Source organism: Lolium perenne, chromosome 1 (assembly GCF_019359855.2).
Source record: "Lolium perenne isolate Kyuss_39 chromosome 1, Kyuss_2.0, whole genome shotgun sequence".
In the NCBI taxonomy this organism is placed as follows: domain Eukaryota; kingdom Viridiplantae; phylum Streptophyta; class Magnoliopsida; order Poales; family Poaceae; genus Lolium; species Lolium perenne.
The window spans coordinates 204,386,156-204,403,969 of NC_067244.2; the positions used below are offsets into that span (position 1 = coordinate 204,386,156).

Consider the following 17,814-nt stretch of genomic DNA (forward strand, 5'->3'; position numbering starts at 1 on the left):
ATATAATGGCTGATAGTGTTAGAGGGTACCACGGCACTACAACTAAGCATCACAGAGTGTTTAGGACATTGATTATGAGTAGACGGATTTTAAGATAAATATGGTAGCGTCTTACCAATCATGTGGCTTTAGCTATTGTTTTGTCCATTTCTTTTTGCTAGCCATTTATCTCTCCCCTACAGTGTATTTTTTGTATTGTTTCTATCACAAATATGAAATTAGCACAGGATAATGATGTGTTTGAAGAAAAACACATGCTACAGTTCGTAAACCAGAGGTGAGGGAGGCTATTTCAAATACTGTGGTCGAGAGCGCTCGAGACTTCGATTATGAAGGCCAAATATTGTGGCATGTTCTGTTATTATATAGAGCTAGCTAGCTTCAATTCAATGGGTGACAGGTGAGCAGGCAAAGAGTGTAATGATATAGTGTTGGGAGGGAGAGGGGGCAGAACTAGGTGTGGATTTTGAAGTAGTAATCAATCTTGGGCCATTCATGCGGTTGCTTTGATTGTACCATGCATTTGAATATATCTTTATCCAAATATTTTTGTATTTGAATTTCTGTTACATGATTTATTACTTCAATATATTAAGTGTCAATGATTAAGTACTTTGTTCTTTTTAAGTATGAGCAAACTTTTGGTGACATCATGCCACATGTCCATGAATCAAAATTGAAACCTTAGGGCCAAAGTCCGTGTCTCCATTTCGGAATTGCGCCAGTGACGCTACGGGTTATGCCAGTAGGATTACAACAATGTGTATTGCTCAACCTTATTTAACTTTTCTAAGTAATGCGATGCATTGAATCCTACCTATTGTTCATATCATCGATATATCACTTATTTGATACTTAGACTACACTTAAATTTCTTTTGAAAAGTGCATCCACCGTATGTATTTTTGTTTGGTAATATGCTACAACATAAATATTTTTCCTAAGGCCTGCAACTTTTAGGTTCAAATATTTTTCAATAGTGGAACAATATTCAAGAGAACCACCAATGTGTCTCTCATTGTGTTTTCCCTAACAATAATATTAGTGCACCAAGCACGATCAGAACGTAAAAGTGGAAGCACACACATAACCCAATATAAAATATGTTTTCAAAATTGACACTTCAGTGAAAACTATGGTATCAACTTTTTTTTTGTCTTGAAGTAGATACATTCATCTTGGAATTAGAAATTGTCTTTTTATGTTTGTTTTATAAAGCTACCTCTTTCGGTACAATAACCATAATATGGTGGAGGAGCTTATACAAAAGCATAAAAGCTGAAAAAATAATGCAGAAACGTACTAAAGTGTCATACAGTATCTTACTGCAGCATCTCAATTGGATGGTGTGTCTGCAAGATACTAAAGCAGTTAAATTCCGAGTTAATTCTAAATACTTAAATAAGCTAAAACTTATGGTTTAAATTCGGACTTGATTCTGCCATTTGCGCGATAGCGCAACGGGTCATCTAGTATAATAAAAAGCCATATGCATCGATTGATGCAGAGGCTGGGGCTTTCCCCATTTCGAAAAAAAAAAATCATCTCGTTCGTACTGGATGGTAAGGAAATTAGACACCTAAACAACATTGCCCATAAGAGTATTACGGCAGAGATGCCTATATAAAACCTCCCATAAGATAACTTAACATGTAAAGCTCAACACCCTAGGAGACTTCGGAGATACGACGCAATGCCCTGAAGCTGGTAGTGAAGTGGACTCATTCAAGCTTCAGTTTAAAAATTAAAAAGCAGATGGCATTGCTTATTTCGTCATCCTCCCGTGCTTAACGCCAACTCCAGTAGTTATCATCTGAAGAACTTCAGTATTATCATAACCTCAGAAAAAGACTCCACCAGTTATCACAATGTCAATTATAACAGCAAAGGTAGTTATAATGACAAAAGAACTGAATACAGCATATGTTGGTAAAGATGCTCATTTTGATACAGGAATTCAGAGTCATCGAGGCACAAATGGCAACAACACATAGCTTAGGGATCCATTGGAAACATATCGTCAATTAAGCACCTATGGCATAAGCCAAGGCCCCAAAATGAGATTTCGCGTTAGAGTGAACATGCGGAAGCATACGAATGAATTGCCTTGCCACTGTTGACAGCAGATACTCGAACATTGCACTGTGAACCAAAAGTCTCACAATACTACCAGATTCCCCTGAAACAAGATACAGACATACAGTGAGTTGATCGAGATTCTCCAGATTTTCCGCAGCATCAGTAAGCTGCCACCATCAGCTTCCCAATTGACATCTGTTAGTTTTAAGAAAACCTGAGAATAAAAGTTAGGAACATTAGAGACATAGGCACAGCATCTTTTTCTTTACATACGGTTAAGGTGGAATTTATCGGGAGACTCTAATTAATATGGTGATTGATTATTTGATTCGAACAAACATGTGAACAGAATGCGGGATACAGAAAAATAGCAAAAGCAAGTTACTGATGTTCAGATAACTTCTTTTGGATATATTGTGTTTTCTAAGCCCAATAAGGTTCTGCTTTCGTGAATGGGCAGTATGTCCCAGCTTTACTTCCCCATAAGAAAAACTTGACTATGCAATAAGCGCTAACATCTATGTGCATTTCCAAAACTGAAATATAAATGCAAGTTTGGTAATAATTCCCAAGCTTCCATTTCAGGCTTATTTCAGGGAAATGAAAGACAATGGTCATCCTGATGACAAGGGGAGAAGTGACATATCCTTGTCAGGATGACAAGGAGAGAAGCGACATATCCTTCAAGCTCTTATACAGTAGTCACCATGAATATATGATGAACATGACTGCATCCATCATGTCTGCTAACTTCAGAAACACTGATAGACCTGGATGAAATGTCCATGTTGAAACACGAATTGATATTTTCTGGTAGCATGACAAGTTGCTTCCACAAGAATATGGCTGGGAATAACTCAGGTAGCACACCTAAACATTATAGGAAGTGAATATGTTACTAATCCCAGTTCCGGCAAATACTACTAGTTTCAGTAAAACACCAAATATAACTCAACTAACGACAAGCCAGTATGAAGGATAGCAGTATTGTCTTTCATTGTTTTTCCAATCCAAAAACTGCATCAATTGAGTAAGAAGAACGCAGCATCCTAAACATGTGAATGGATGTGATACAACTAATATATTCGCGATATTAATATATTCCCTTTGTCGAAAAAACAAACTATCAGTAATGAAGCCAGTTGAAGGAAAGCAACAAGAAATTCATTAACAGGTAAATCAGCACCTTCATCTCTTGTAGTGACCGTCTGAACGAACCAGAACATCTGCCAAAGTCTTGTTTTTCTCAATGTCCTTCTTGCCTTAAAAAGGTAAAATCAACACACAAGAATTAAAACAGAAGCAACAACACAAACCAATAGAATTGGTAACAGTATACATTTACATCCATCGCATACAAGAAATTGAGCTAACAAAAAGGCTGACACTAAGAGCAGGTTATGAATGATTGATCTGACTGTACCCACAAGCCAGAAAGATGGACAAAATTACAGAGAGATGGAAAAAAAAAGTAGAACATGGCATGCAAATTACAAACTCACAAACAGCAGATAACTGTAATCAGGTCTTAGATGAAAGGTATAGGTTGCAACAAGGGGCCAAAGGAGAAGCATGCTACTTTGGTGCAGAAGATAGTCAGTAATTAAGTTGTTTACGTCAAACCGTCAAATCAGTTGGCCAAGGTCTATCAGCTTTCTCCTTTGGAAATCCCCACATATTCAAGAGACGTGATATTAAAAGTCATAGAAAAAATTTACAAAGCAGCTCCCAGAAAATTTGTACAACTTCGTAACTGAGAATCCACACCAGCACTGACCAGGATAAGATTATTCAAGCAATCAAGCTAAAATTTACCATGAAAGCAATTATGTTCAAAAGCTAAATCACTGACACTACCAATGATATGTTTTATGAAGAACTCTTGATAACATAGGAAGAATGTAGAAATGACCAGAGGATGAAAGTTTCTAATCAATGAAAGGTTAAGGAGTGAGATTTTGAGGTCCCAACCCCAAGTACTTGCACCATTTTAAACCCAAGAGAATAAGAATAGAGCTGCAATTGGATCAGTGCATCACCATTTCTCATACACCTCACCAATTAGATCAATGCATTGCCATTTCTCAAAAGTTATATTTCTTTTGGCAACCTCCAGTCCAAAGATCTTTTTGTCCAATAAACTTCTACTATCCTTAGCAATTGTTACCGAGCAGATGGTATAAAAAAGTTATCAATAACATGTATTAGTCAGTTTGTTTTTGAAACGGGTGTATTAGTCAGTTTGAGTGATTTGGTTATGTGCAGACAAAATATTAGGTCTGTTGGACAACCGTCGAAGATGATCGACAAGGTATCTCATGTATTGCCAGCATTGCACATCTAAAATTGAAACTAAAACTGAGAAGTACTATGTAATCTAAGAATTAGACATAGCGAGTCAGTACCTGCAGAAGGAATCCGGCTCTGTCCAAGCCACGGTGGAAGAACACATGGTATACAGTAGGAGTCGCTGCTATATGCACAACTCTCAATTACCTCCTCCCTCTCCAAGTCCACGATGACAATTTGCGACATTAGCATGAGATACACGACATTGGCATTAAGAGGATCCAAAAGCACAATGCTTGTCGTCCCCTTCATCTGCAAGGGTATCCACATGCTTGGCCCCCAGATCTTGTTGAGCACCACCCGGTGCTCCAGCGTCCAGTCGCCGGCCTCCTCGTCGAGAACAAATGAGCTGATAAGAAACGGTTCCTCTTGAGAGACCTCGACGTACCGCAGCCGCCCTTCGCTGACACCCACGCGCCGGTAGCTGGCAAGATCTTCGCCCTGCGCGCCTGCCGGCAGCACGCTGCGCGTCGGCAGCTGAACGAAGGAGAGCTCCGGCCGGTCGCTGAAGGGGTCGGCGGAGATTGCGCCCCAGGTCAAGTCGACCCACCACAGACGACCGCCGACTGCGTGCGCCTCCGGGCACAAGTCCATCCGCCACGCAAGTGGGAGTCGGCACGGCGAGGCCTCCACGATTTCCCACTCCCCTGTTTCAGAGAGGAAACGGAGCATCATGTTCCCCTGCAGCACGGCGAGGGCGAACCTGTCAGGCGGCCCCTGCCCGCGATTGGCTCCGGTGACGAGGCCCATGAAGCCGTCGCAGCGGAGGTCGCCCATAGGGTTGCAGATGGAGTCCGGGAGGCGGGACAGCTCGCGGGTGACGGGGTTGCAGACGAAGCGTGTGACGATGGGGACGTGGGCGGGGTCGAAGCCGGTGGGTTCCTGCTCGGCGCCGTTGGGAGCCCTGAGGCGCAGGTCCACGTAGGAGAGGAGGAGGAGGCCGTCGCCGCTCACGGCGCGGACGACGCCGGCGAGCTTTTGCAGGACGCCGCTGGCGGGGTCGGGGCTGCCTCTGGTCTTGACGAGGTGCTGCGGGAAGCATAGTTGGGAAACCTGCGGTGGCTCGGCGAGGCGCACGTCCACGCGCGGCGCTCCGACGGCCTCCACCTCGACGCTCATCATAGCCCACGGGGGATGCGAGGTGGCGGTGGCGAGGGACCGGCGGAGGCCGGCGGCGGCGGTAGCGGAGAGACCTAGGAGACGGCGGCGGAAAGCCATTGCTTTTCCTGGCGCTGGGTGTGCAGACTGAGACTGTATTGGGGAATTTCTTTGGAGTGGACTCGGTGGCGCATAGCCGGAGAGCAGAGGGTTCATGTGGACTGGGTGTACGCGGACAGACAGCAGGGGTGAATGCAGCGTGTGGTTGTTCCACCGGGGGAGAGGTCTCAGGCCCACACATCAGTGATAGCGGTCAATCGTTCGTTTAGTCAATGAACCAATTTCCGTATTAGGAACGGCTGTACTGCCGCAGACTTGGTGCAGAACCCGAGGAGTAGCTCAACGTTTGAACAGCTGTTTCCCATTGGTTGTGCCTGTGACGTCATCATTTTCCCGCCAAAGAAATTCGCAACGTTTGGAATTGGGCTTCTCCACCGGTGTCTATACAGCTTACACAACATTTTTTTTTACTCTCACCACTAAGTGCATCTCCACCGGTGACCCCCAAATACTAGCCGGCAGCACACATGCCGGCTACGTATTGGAACCGCCGGCATCAAACGCCCGCTAAAAAGTTTAGACTCTCCACACCGGTCAGCCCAATAGCATGTGCCGGCAGCACATGGCAGAGGAGAGAGAGTGTAGGTGGGGAATTAAAAAGAAGAGAGATAGTGGTAGGTGGGGGAGAGAGAGAGGCTGACGCGTGGACCGGCGGGAATCTTCCTAGGTGGAGTTTTGCTGCTTGTGTTGCCGGTGCCCTCGATAGCTTCTCTTCGCATATGAATCGGTTGGGACTCGCCGGCTATTCTATTGCGCTCGTGACGTGGATTTTTATTGGGACCGTATGTGTGAGCAATTTCTCTCTCCAGACTCCCCAAACTGTTATCGGCGATGATTTGGGGCTCCCCGGTGGAGATGCTCTAATACAAGGAAAATTATTAGAGTCATGAAACCGATTGCATGGCCTAGATTGCTACTACTCCCTCCCTCCATACAAAGAACATCCAAGATTGGTCTTTATATGCTAAAAAGTGTCTAGATACATCTAAATTTAGACAAATTTGTGACATTTTTTATAAACAAAGGTAGTAGAATAAAAGATAAATAAGCAACCTTTTTCAGTGGTGAGAGGTATGGAGAGAGGATCCAGTGGTGGTCCCGCGGGTGGTTGCAGTGGATGAGGAGGAAGAGGGAGTGGTGGTGGGGATTGGTTAGGGTAAAATTAGAGGATATAAGTTATAAAGGTATTTTTGTAACATTTCCAGCCTCTCCTCTATTTACCATTGCCACATAGACCTGATAGGTGGGCCCGAACTGCCAGAAAATAGGTTAAGCGTCAAATCAGTGTTATATGTCACACACATGCCCCAAAAGTGATATTTATATGTCTACTAGAGCAAAATTGATAGTTATCTAACCGGACTGCTTTAGTTGTGGTGGTCTTTTGTCACTTACTATTGCTACTAGTACTAGTTAGATATGCTCTGCTGTCGGAGGTTAGTGTCCCAAGGAAAATTGGTACTCGCGAGAAATCCAAAGAGGTGTCGAACTCTGGGGGGCGAACATGGCTTCCAAGCTCGCGGAGACCTTGGCGACGACGCCGCCACAATGAACGAGTGAGCGATCACGACAAAAAGGGACACAACGATCTTACAAAGGTTTGAGGACCTCATGAGGAGGTAGCACCCCTACTCATGCCTTCTCTAGATAGCATCGTGAAGGCTCGCGAGGAACAAGCGGGTTTTACAAGGCGTTAGCTTGAAGAAGCTATGGCCCATATCTAGAATGGCCAAAAGGATCGGAAAAAAGTCTCCTCTACGGAGCAGCTGCCCTCCCTTTTATAGAGGCGCTGGTTCTCCTCCCCAAGAAAACGTGGGAGAGGGGTTGCCACAACCACGCCGAAGGAGAGGGATAGTTGTCCAGCCAGTCCATGGGGGTGGGCTTGGCTTCCGTTGGCGTCCTTCTCTGTTGCACTTAAACCGTCCATGGCGCCCTTTGCATAAAGCAACAATGGATCACTTTATGCAGGATGGGGGGTCAGACGCCTTCTTATCTTCAAGGACATTGGTGTCGTCGTTGTGCCAGCTGTCGCGCTTGTCACTGCTTTTGTTAGCATAGCATCGTCACCCCTTTGTGTGCCTTATCTCCTGGCATGACAACGACCATTGGGAGCGCTTCTTGCCAGCTCCTCGCGAGGGGTTTCCTTTTTCGTAGAAACTGCTAAGTGTTGATCTCCTCGTGAGGCGTAAGGGCCTCGTGAGGGAACTTCCCCTTGTCGTTGTACATGGGCCATCGCTAGGGCCCAGGAGCAGGTGGGCCGTGGTACCCCAAAGCTAATACACTGACATCTGCTTTTAATTTTTTAAACTGGTCTTTCCTTTGATTTGATCACTAGCTTCCCTATGCTTATGGTTTTTCACCCCACGTCGTCGTTTGACACTTATCCTACTCAAAGGCGGACCTCTCCGAGCCTATGCCTGCCACGTCATTCAATTCCTTTGACCGACTACGGCGACTACCAGGAAGACGATGGAGCAGTGGGAACGGGCCCAAGATTGCCAGATCAAGCACCGACTTGCCTTTGTCAAGTCAGGACCATGGCCGAGGGTGCTGAATTCGCGAGTGTAGGGCCGCCATTGATGATAGTACAATTAAGTGTTTCTTTATTTTTTCAATGTTACAAATGTTAGTTTTTTTTTTTACAAACGGCGTATGATTTTGTTTGCGAAAAACACACCCAAGATGTTGCAAGATTTTTCTGAGCGTTTGCTACGAGTTGGACACATAATGTTCGGTGCTTCTGATGAGAGCCTAGACCGTTTGTTATTTTCTTGTCCTTCCACTAGATTTATTTGGAGTAGTTTTCGGTGTCCTTTCAATATGCATATTCAAGTGTTCAACCTACTAAAATGGCTGAGCTGGGTGGTTGGGTAGACAAGTATTCAGTGAAAATCTGCATTTTTGCCATTTTGGGGCTGTTCGGAAATCCAGAAACAAAGCCTGCTTTGACAATGTTTTACCTCAAGATCCACGTGATACTACTTCATGATTTGTCACCTGATAACGTATTGGTGTGATTTACATAAACCAAAGGTCAGCGGAGTGTAGCAACAAGGAACTGAGCTTGTGAAAAAGATGACCCGGGAGTTTTTTTTAGCAGATCAAGAGGTTGGGCGCTGCTATGTCGAAGACTACCCAGTGGATCTACTCCATAAGCAACGATCGCGTTTGGGCCCTGCTTAAGGGAGGGCAGTGTTTTGGACGTTTGATAATGTTTAATTTATGTTGCAATTTCCTGTTTTTGGTTTGCTCATCTAAATATTACTCCTTCCGTCTTTAAATAAGTGTACTTCTAGTTCTTGTTCTTAGTCAAACCTTTTAAGTTTTAACCAATTTTATAGAAAAACTTGCAACATTTATGATACTAAATTAATATCATTAAATCTGTTTCGAAATGTAGTTTGGAATATATTGATTTTATGTTGTATATGTTACTATGGGATATTCACTTTGGCTCATAGGAGCATTTGCTCCCATTGTGTGAATCTACATTTCGAAGTGTCAAAAAATTCTAAACTAAAAAATTTCATGTATATCTACACATTTTATGTTCGTACACAAGTTTTCAAAAAAAAACTATAAAAATTTGTGGCTCCAGTAAAAAAGACAAATTTTGATGCTATAACAGGACTACGTACAGGACATTTTTTTATCTTTTTTGTACACGCCACATAAAATGTTGTTTCTCCATGAAAACTTGTGCACTAACATAGAATGTCACGATGTACAACAAAAAAATTATGTCAGAATTTTTTGACATTTTTAAAATTGTTTTCTAATTATTTTGTATAATAGGAGCATTTGCTCCTATGAGCCAAAACGCCACCTCCATGTTACTATTCTCTATAACGTTAGTTAAATTTGAAAAGGTTTAACTAAGAATAAAATTTAGAAGTGCATTCATTTGAGGACGTAGGAAGTACAAATACGGTTGTAGATGTAGAACTTGTAATGTGAAAAGGTGTACTGGCGGCACGAATGATGCATGTAGCTAGACCTTTGATAGAACTTTTTTTTACATTGTGCACACATTTTCTCAAAGTAAACCTAGGGGTCTCATTGACACTCTTTTTTTAATCAAAACAAAAGCAAGAAATATATGAACAACATTATTAGCTTTGCTTGGGCAATGCCTAAACTCGACCTTCCCAATACCTGCAATAAATGTCACATAGTCTGCATATACAACCGCCGCCTAACTCCACCAAAATCCATCACCATGGAAGATATCTCGCACAACCTGCTCCCTCCCCTGGTCGTCCCCCGCGGCGGCCTAAGGGGAGAAAACCCTAGCCCTCAACCTCCCGCTCCCCTTCTCCCCTCCCTCCCCTGCCGCCGCCAGCGTGCGCCGTCGGGCAAAGCCCGCGCGGTGCCGGCGTCGGCGGGCCTTCCCTTACCCGGCGCGTGGTGGGCCGTACGGGGCGGCGCTTCTCCATGGCGGCGGTGCATCTCGGCGGAGGTCGGCGGGGCCTGGCGCGGCGGCGGCCAGCGAGCTGTGTCAGGGGCGTCCTCTCGCACATGGAGGCGGCAGTGGTCGAGGCAGCTGCACGTGGTTGTGCATGGTGGACGGGCTCAATCTGGGCCTAGGCGGGCCGCGGCTTCGGGTCGTGGTGGCGGCGCGAGGAGCCTTGTCTTCGGCGTGCTGCGTGGGCGCGGCTGCAGTGGTGGTTGGCCTGCAAGGGTGTCTTCTCTCCCGAGCTCTTGCGTGGGCGCGGCTGCTCTTGCTGGCCGCTGCAGTGGTGAGGCCAGTGGTGGCCGGCACTCCTCTTCTGCGACAGTGAGGCTGGTGTGGCTTCTTGCCTTTCTGATGGCGGTCCAAGCCGGCGTCTGCATCCTCGTCCATCGTCTCCAGTTCGCTAATCTAGCAGCATCGGGGGGTGATACGTCTCCAACGTATCTATAATTTCTTATGTTCCATGCTAGTTTTATGAGAATACCTACATGTTTTGTTCACACTTTATATCGTTTTGATGCGTTTTCCGGAACTAACCTATTGACAAGATGCCGAAGTGCCAGTTCCTGTTTTCTGCTGTTTTTGGTTTCAGAAATCCTAGTAAGGAAATATTCTCGGAATTGGACGAAATCAAAGCCCAGTATCTTATTTTTCCACGAAGATTCCAGAACACCGGAGAGAGACTGATACGCGTAAAGCACACGTCCGTTGGGAACCCCAAGTGGAAGGTATGATGCGTATAGAAGCAAGTTTCCCTCAGTAAGAAACCAAGGTTTATCGAACCAGTAGGAGCCAAGAAGCACGTTGAAGGTTGATGGCGGCGAAGTGTAGTGCGGCGCAACACCAGGGATTCCGGCGCCAACGTGGAACCTGCACAACACAATCAAAGTACTTTGCCCCAACGTAACAGTGAGGTTGTCAATCTCACCGGCTTGCTGTAAACAAAGGATTAGATGTATAGTGTGGAAGATGATGTTTGTTTGCGAAGAACAGTAAAGAACAATTGCAGTAGATTGTATTTCAGATGTAAAGAATGGACCGGGGTCCACAGTTCACTAGTGGTGTCTCTCCCATAAGATAAATAGCATGTTGGGTGAACAAATTACAGTTGGGCAATTGACAAATAAAGAAGGCATAACAATGCACATACATATATCATGATGGGTACTATGAGATTTAATCAGGGCATTACGACAAAGTACATAGACCGCTATCCAGCATGCATCTATGCCTAAAAAGTCCACTTTCAGGTTATCATCCGAACCCCTTCCGGTATTAAGTTGCAAGCAACAGACAATTGCATTAAGTATGGTGCGTAATGTAATCAACACAAATATCCTTAGATAAAGCATCGATGTTTTATCCCTAGTGGCAACAGCACGTCCACAACCTTAGAACTTTCTGTCACTGTCCCAGATTCAATGGAGGCATGAACCCACTATCGAGCATAAATACTCCCTCTTGGAGTTACAAGTATCAACTTGGCCAGAGCCTCTACTAGCAACGGAGAGCATGCAAGAACATAAACAACATATATGATAGATTGATAATCAACTTGACATAGTATTCAATATTCATCGGATCCCAACAAACACAACATGTAGCATTACAAATAGATGATCTTGATCATGATAGGCAGCTCACAAGATCTAACATGATAGCACAATGAGGAGAAGACGACCATCTAGCTACTGCTATGGACCCATAGTCCAGGGGTGAACTACTCACACATCGATCTGGAGGCGATCATGGCGATGAAGAGCCCTCCGGGAGATGATTCCCCTCTCCGGCAGGGTGCCGGAGGCGATCTCCTGAATCCCCCGAGATGGGATTGGCGGCGGCTGCGTCTCTGGAAGGTTTTCCGTATCGTGGCTCTCAGTACAGAGGGTTTCGCGACGAAGACTTTAAGTAGGCGGAAGGGCAGGTCAGTGAAGGAGATATGCCCTAGAGGCAATAATAAAATGGTTATTATTTATATCTTTATGTTTATGATAAATGTTTATATATCATGCTATAATTGTATTAACCGAAACATTAGTACATGTGTGATATGTAGACAAACAAGAAGTCCCTAGTATGCCTCTTAAACTAGCTTGTTGATTAATGGATGATTAGTTTCATAATCATGAACATTGGATGTTATTAATAACAAGGTTATATCATTGTATGAATGATATAATGGACACACCCAATTAAGCGTAGCATAAGATCTCGTCATTAAGTTATTTGCTATAAGCTTTTGATACATAGTTACCTAGTCCTTATGACCATGAGATCATGTAAATCACTTATACCGGAAAGGTACTTTGATTACACCAAACACCACTGCGTAAATGGGTGGCTATAAAGGTGGGATTAAGTATCCGGAAAGTATGAGTTGAGGCATATGGATCAACAGTGGGATTTGTCCATCCCGATGACGGATAGATATACTCTGGGCCCTCTCGGTGGAATGTCGTCTAATGTATTGCAAGCATATGAATAAGTTCATAAGAGACCACATACCACGGTACGAGTAAAGAGTACTTGTCAGGAGACGAGGTTGAACAAGGTATAGAGTGATACCGAAGATCAAACCTCGGACAAGTAAAATATCGCGTGACAAAGGGAATTGGTATCGTATGTGAATGGTTCATTCGATCACTAAAGTCCGTTGAATATGTGGGAGCCATTATGGATCTCCAGATCCCGCTATTGGTTATTGGTCGGAGTGAGTACTCAACCATGTCCGCATAGTTCACGAACCGTAGGGTGACACACTTAAAGTTGGATGTTGAAATGGTAGAACTTGAATATGGAATGGAGTTCGAATATTTGTTCGGAGTCCCGGATGAGATCACGGACATCACGAGGAGTTCCGGAATGGTCCGGAGAATAAGATTCATATATAGGAAGTCATATTCCAAGTTTGGAAATGATCCGGTGCATTTATGGCAGGTTCTAGAAGGTTCTAGAAAAGTCCGGAAAAATGGCACTATGGAAAGTGGAGTCCCGGAGGGACTCCACTAGCATGGCCGGCCAAACCCTAAAGGGGAGGAGTCCAAGGTGGACTCCACCTTGGTGGCCGGCCAGCCCCACCTCAAGGAAAGGTGGGAGTCCCACCTTGAGTAGGACTCCCCCCTTGAGTAGGTTTCCCACTTTTGGGAGGTTTTGTTGTTGGGGTCTTATTCGAAGACTTGGACTACAACTCTTGGGGCTTCCACCTATATAATGAGGGACAAGGGGAGGGTGGCCGGCCACTCTTGCCTCCAACCTTGGCTGCCCCCCTTTGTGGCCGGCGCCCAAGGCACCCCTCTCCCCAAACCCTAGCACCCCTCCTCCACTACTTCTCCCGCATATGCTTAGCGAAGCTCCGTCGGAGATCTCCATCGACACCGACACCACGCCGTCGTGCTGCCGGATTCAAGAGGAGCTACTACTTCCGCTGCCCGCTGGAACGGGGAGGTGGACGTCGTCTTCATCAACAACCGAACGTGTGACCGAGTACGGAGGTGCTGCCCGTTCGTGGCGCCGGAAGCGATCGTGATCAAGATCTTCTACGCGCTTTTGCAAGCGGCAAGTGAACGTCTACCGCAGCAACAAGAGCCTCATCTTGTAGGCTTTAGAATCTCTTCAAGGGTGAGCCTCGATACCCCCTCGTTGCTACCGTCTTCTAGATTGCATCTTGGCTTGGATTGCATGTTCGCGGTAGGAAAATTTTTGTTTTCTATGCAACGTTATCCTACAGTGGTATCAGAGCTGTGTCTATGCATAGATGGTTGCACGAGTAGAACACAATGGTTTGTGGGCGTTGATGCTCTTGTTATCTTTAGTTTGAGTACTTTGCATCTTTGTGGCATAGTGGGATGAAGCGGCTCGGACTAACTTTACATGACCGCGTTCATGAGACTTGTTCCTCGTTCGACATGCAACTTGTATTGCATAAGAGGCTTTGCGGGTGTCTGTCTCTCCTACTATAGTGAAGATTCAATTTACTCTTCTATTGAAAACATTAGTATCAACGTTGTGGTTCATGTTCGTAGGTAGATTAGATCTCTCTCGAAAACCCTAAACCACGTAAAATATGCAAACCAAATTAGAGACGTCTAACTTGTTTTTGCAGGGTTTGGTAATGTGATATGGCCATGATATGATGATGAATATGTATGAGATGATCATTATTGTATTGTGGCAACCGGCAGGAGCCTTATGGTTGTCTTTAATTTTCATGTTGAGTAGTATTTCAAAGTAGTTGTAATAATTGCTACATGAGGTGAACAACCATGAAGACGGCGCCATGAACCTTGACGCTACGCCGACGATGATGGAGATCATGCCTGTTGATGATGGAGATCATGTCCGTGCTTTGGAGATGTAGATCGAAGGCGCAAAGACAAAAGGGCCATATCATATCACATATGAATTGCATGTGATGTTAATCCTTTTATGCATCTTATTTTGCTTAGATCGCGACGGTAGCATTATAAGATGATCCCTCACATTAATATCAAGATAATAAAGTGTTCTCCCCTCGTATGTACCGTTGTAACAGTTCGTCGTTTCAAAGCATCTCGTGATGATCGGATGTGATAGATTCAACGATTCACATACAACGGGTGTAAGCCATGTTGCACACGCGGAATACTTGGGTTTGCTTGACGAGCCTAGCATGTACAGACATGGCCTCGGGACAACGGAAACCGAAAGGTTGAACACGAGTCATATGGATGATATGATCAACATGTTGATGTTCACCATTGAAGCTACATCATCTCACGTGATGATCGGTTTTTGGTGTAGTGAATTTGGATCGTGTACCACTTAACAACTATGAGGGATGTTGTATTAAGTGGGAGTTCATTAGTAATTAGATTAAACCATGAACTAATTATCATAAACATAGTCTGAGTAGTATTTTGAATTAATTTTGTAGTATTGGCATCCGTTTACTACTATGCGCTAGTCTTATAATTGAGATAGAAATACTGTTAAAATCTGACAAGAAACTTTACGGATTGGTACCGTATTGTTAAAGAATCAAGAATTGATTAAGTCCTATTGCAAACTTTTAGTAAACCTCACATTATTGATTCAAAGAGCTATGGTTTCAATTATTACCTAAAGTTATCTTGTCTCCGTGAAACTTGAAGTTCAAATCTGTTTGAAAAGTAAGGAGCTGAAAATTTAGTTTTCAGAAATAATCAAGGTATGAGATATATGTGATATCTAAGACCTTATTGCAAGATGATAGAATATAATTTGGTGAGACTACATGAACTCATAAGTTTTATGGGAATGTATGAAGGTTGAAGACGCAAGGCATCACAATCCTCCAACTATTGGGGCACTAACGATATTCGAATCTCCATGAAGTGACCATCCTTAATATGCACCGTTACTAAAACTCGTCGTTTCGAAGCATCACGTGATGATCGGGTGTGATAGATTCTACGTGTGCATACAACGGGTGCAAGCTAGATTTGCACATGCAATTACCAAGGTTAAAACTTTACGAGCCTAGCATGTACAGACATGGTCTCGGAAAGTCGTCATGATATGATGGATAAAATTATGAGTGAAATTGTTCATCATATTACAAAATTACTAATAGTGAAATCTGGAACACTTGTCATATGATGATCAACTTCAAAGTAAGAACCTCAAGGTTATTGGTATTTGACCAACAAACCTAGAAGTTATTAATGTTGAAGTGTTTTTCTGAATAATGAGGAAAGCTAAAAGAGAAACTGTAAAAGATATTTTGTCAAAAAGAAAAGAAAAGACTAGAAAGTCTAGCTCAGGTGTATATAAATGATATACATGTTATGGTTGTATTCCTAGTTAAGTCACACAATGAAATTCTTGGGTATTAGTACCATATTGGTTGGTATGAAGTGTCATACAAAACAACGCAATACAAGAATACAATGGCCTAAGTGAGTGACAAGGAATATGATAGGAATGCACGTCTGGAACAAAATAAAGTGTTATTATGTTCGTCATTGACATTCTATCTAGCCCTTAGAATTTATAATAAAGAACTTAATAATTGTTATTTTGCTCTGGTCAAATGAAAACAATAAGTTGTTTAAATTATGACATTACTCCATGTAAAATGGATAAGTTATTATAAATCTTAATGGTGAAACACACATACATAACACTGACGCTAAAAATGCCATAAGGCAAATGATTTGAATTCCACTTAATTGTGGAACCGCAATTTAGGTCATGTTAGAAAGGATCGCATGAAGGAACTCCATGCAAATGGATTTTTGGAGTCATTCGATTTGTTGAATCATTTGGCACTTGCAAAATCTTTTCTGAAAGGTAATGACTGAAATACCGTTCATAGGCCGAAAGAGTTGAACGGGCAACTAACTTAGTGAAAACATACATAATGATATATGTGGTTCACTGGGCATAGTTGTGTGCGGAAGATTCTTCTACTTCATGAAAACTTTCAAACAATGAATTGAGCATATATGTGCATATATTCAATAAGGAAAAGTTTGAAACATTTGAATAGGATTCAAATAAATTTCAGCATGAAGTGGAAATCATCGTAATAGAAAAATCAAATATCTATGATTGGATCATGGTGGAAATATTTGAATTACGAGTTTTAGCAAACATCTAAGAGAGTTATGAAATTGTTCTACAACTCACATTTCTTGGAGTATCATAATGATGATATAGTATCCGAGATATGTATCCAAACCTTGTTGGATTAATGATGAGATAAAATATTATGACGCCATTATATTTTTGTGAATTATGCTTTAGTGACTACCGCTTTTACACTGAATAGAGCATCATCATGATCCGTTGAAATGACACCATACGAGTTATGGCATGGGTATAAACCTTAATAGTCCTTTCTTTGAATTTTGGTCTAAGATTTTTCAACCAAAATCGGATGAATGTCTTTGTTGGTTATCCCAGAGATTTAATTGGGAATTCTTCCCACGAGACAAAGACAAAAGTGTTTGTCAATGTTTCTTATTTCCAAGAAATTGTTTCTAGTGAAGTTTTTGAGTGGGAGGACAATATAATTTGATAAGGTTTATGAACCTGAGCATAATGATCAGAGTAGCGCAGCATCGGAATTGGTTTCGGAAGCGGCTACGACGATCATGGCTCCCATGACTACAAAGTGTTTTAGCCATGGAGATCGAAGTACATATTGAACCTTGTAGGTATGGTTTACTTTGTGATCAAATAAAAGATTTGTGGACAAAGGATTGATTTTGAACAATAATAAACCAACTACAAACAAAGAAGTTATGATGGGCCCTGACTCCGTTAAAATGGCTATACGCCATGAAATCCAAGATAGATGAATACTTTTTGAAAGTAAATGGATCTATGAAATTGATGGACTTGGATGAAATATCCTTGAAGAAGCTCAACTTGTCGAAAAGTTGTTTACGACAAAGTTCAAAGAGTTGACTACGATAAGATTAAATCTTTCGTAGCAATGCTTATAGTCTATGTGGATTATTCTAGTAATCACTACATATTTCTTTTATGAGATATGTTAGTAGAGTGGCAAAATACACTACTTAACAGAAGTGTGTATTAAAGGTGTATACAAGATACAACCAAGAGTTTTGCTGGTCCGTGGAATACTAGATAGGTATACGAACTTCAATGGATGAAGTAAGTATCGCGGAGTTAGAATCTTCACCAGATGAAATAGTCAAAGAGTTTTTGATTTCATCAGAAACGATGAA

General features: G+C 42.9%; 2 protein-coding genes across 2 annotated transcripts in view; both read right to left on the reverse strand.

The window, feature by feature from the left end:
• The window catches only part of LOC127336505 (uncharacterized), a 228,661-nt gene that overhangs the window by 148,997 nt on the left and 61,850 nt on the right, over window positions 1-17,814 (reverse strand). The gene's annotated exons all lie outside the window — the stretch shown is intronic.
• LOC127320181 (uncharacterized) lies at window positions 1,876-5,697 on the reverse strand. Its single transcript, XM_051349804.1, has 3 exons — window positions 4,485-5,697; window positions 3,266-3,341; window positions 1,876-2,293 (listed from the first exon to the last, which is right to left on the reverse strand). Exons 1-2 carry the CDS (start codon window positions 5,644-5,646, stop codon window positions 3,268-3,270), a joined length of 1,236 nt encoding a protein of 411 aa, XP_051205764.1. The 5' UTR covers window positions 5,647-5,697; the 3' UTR covers window positions 1,876-2,293; window positions 3,266-3,267.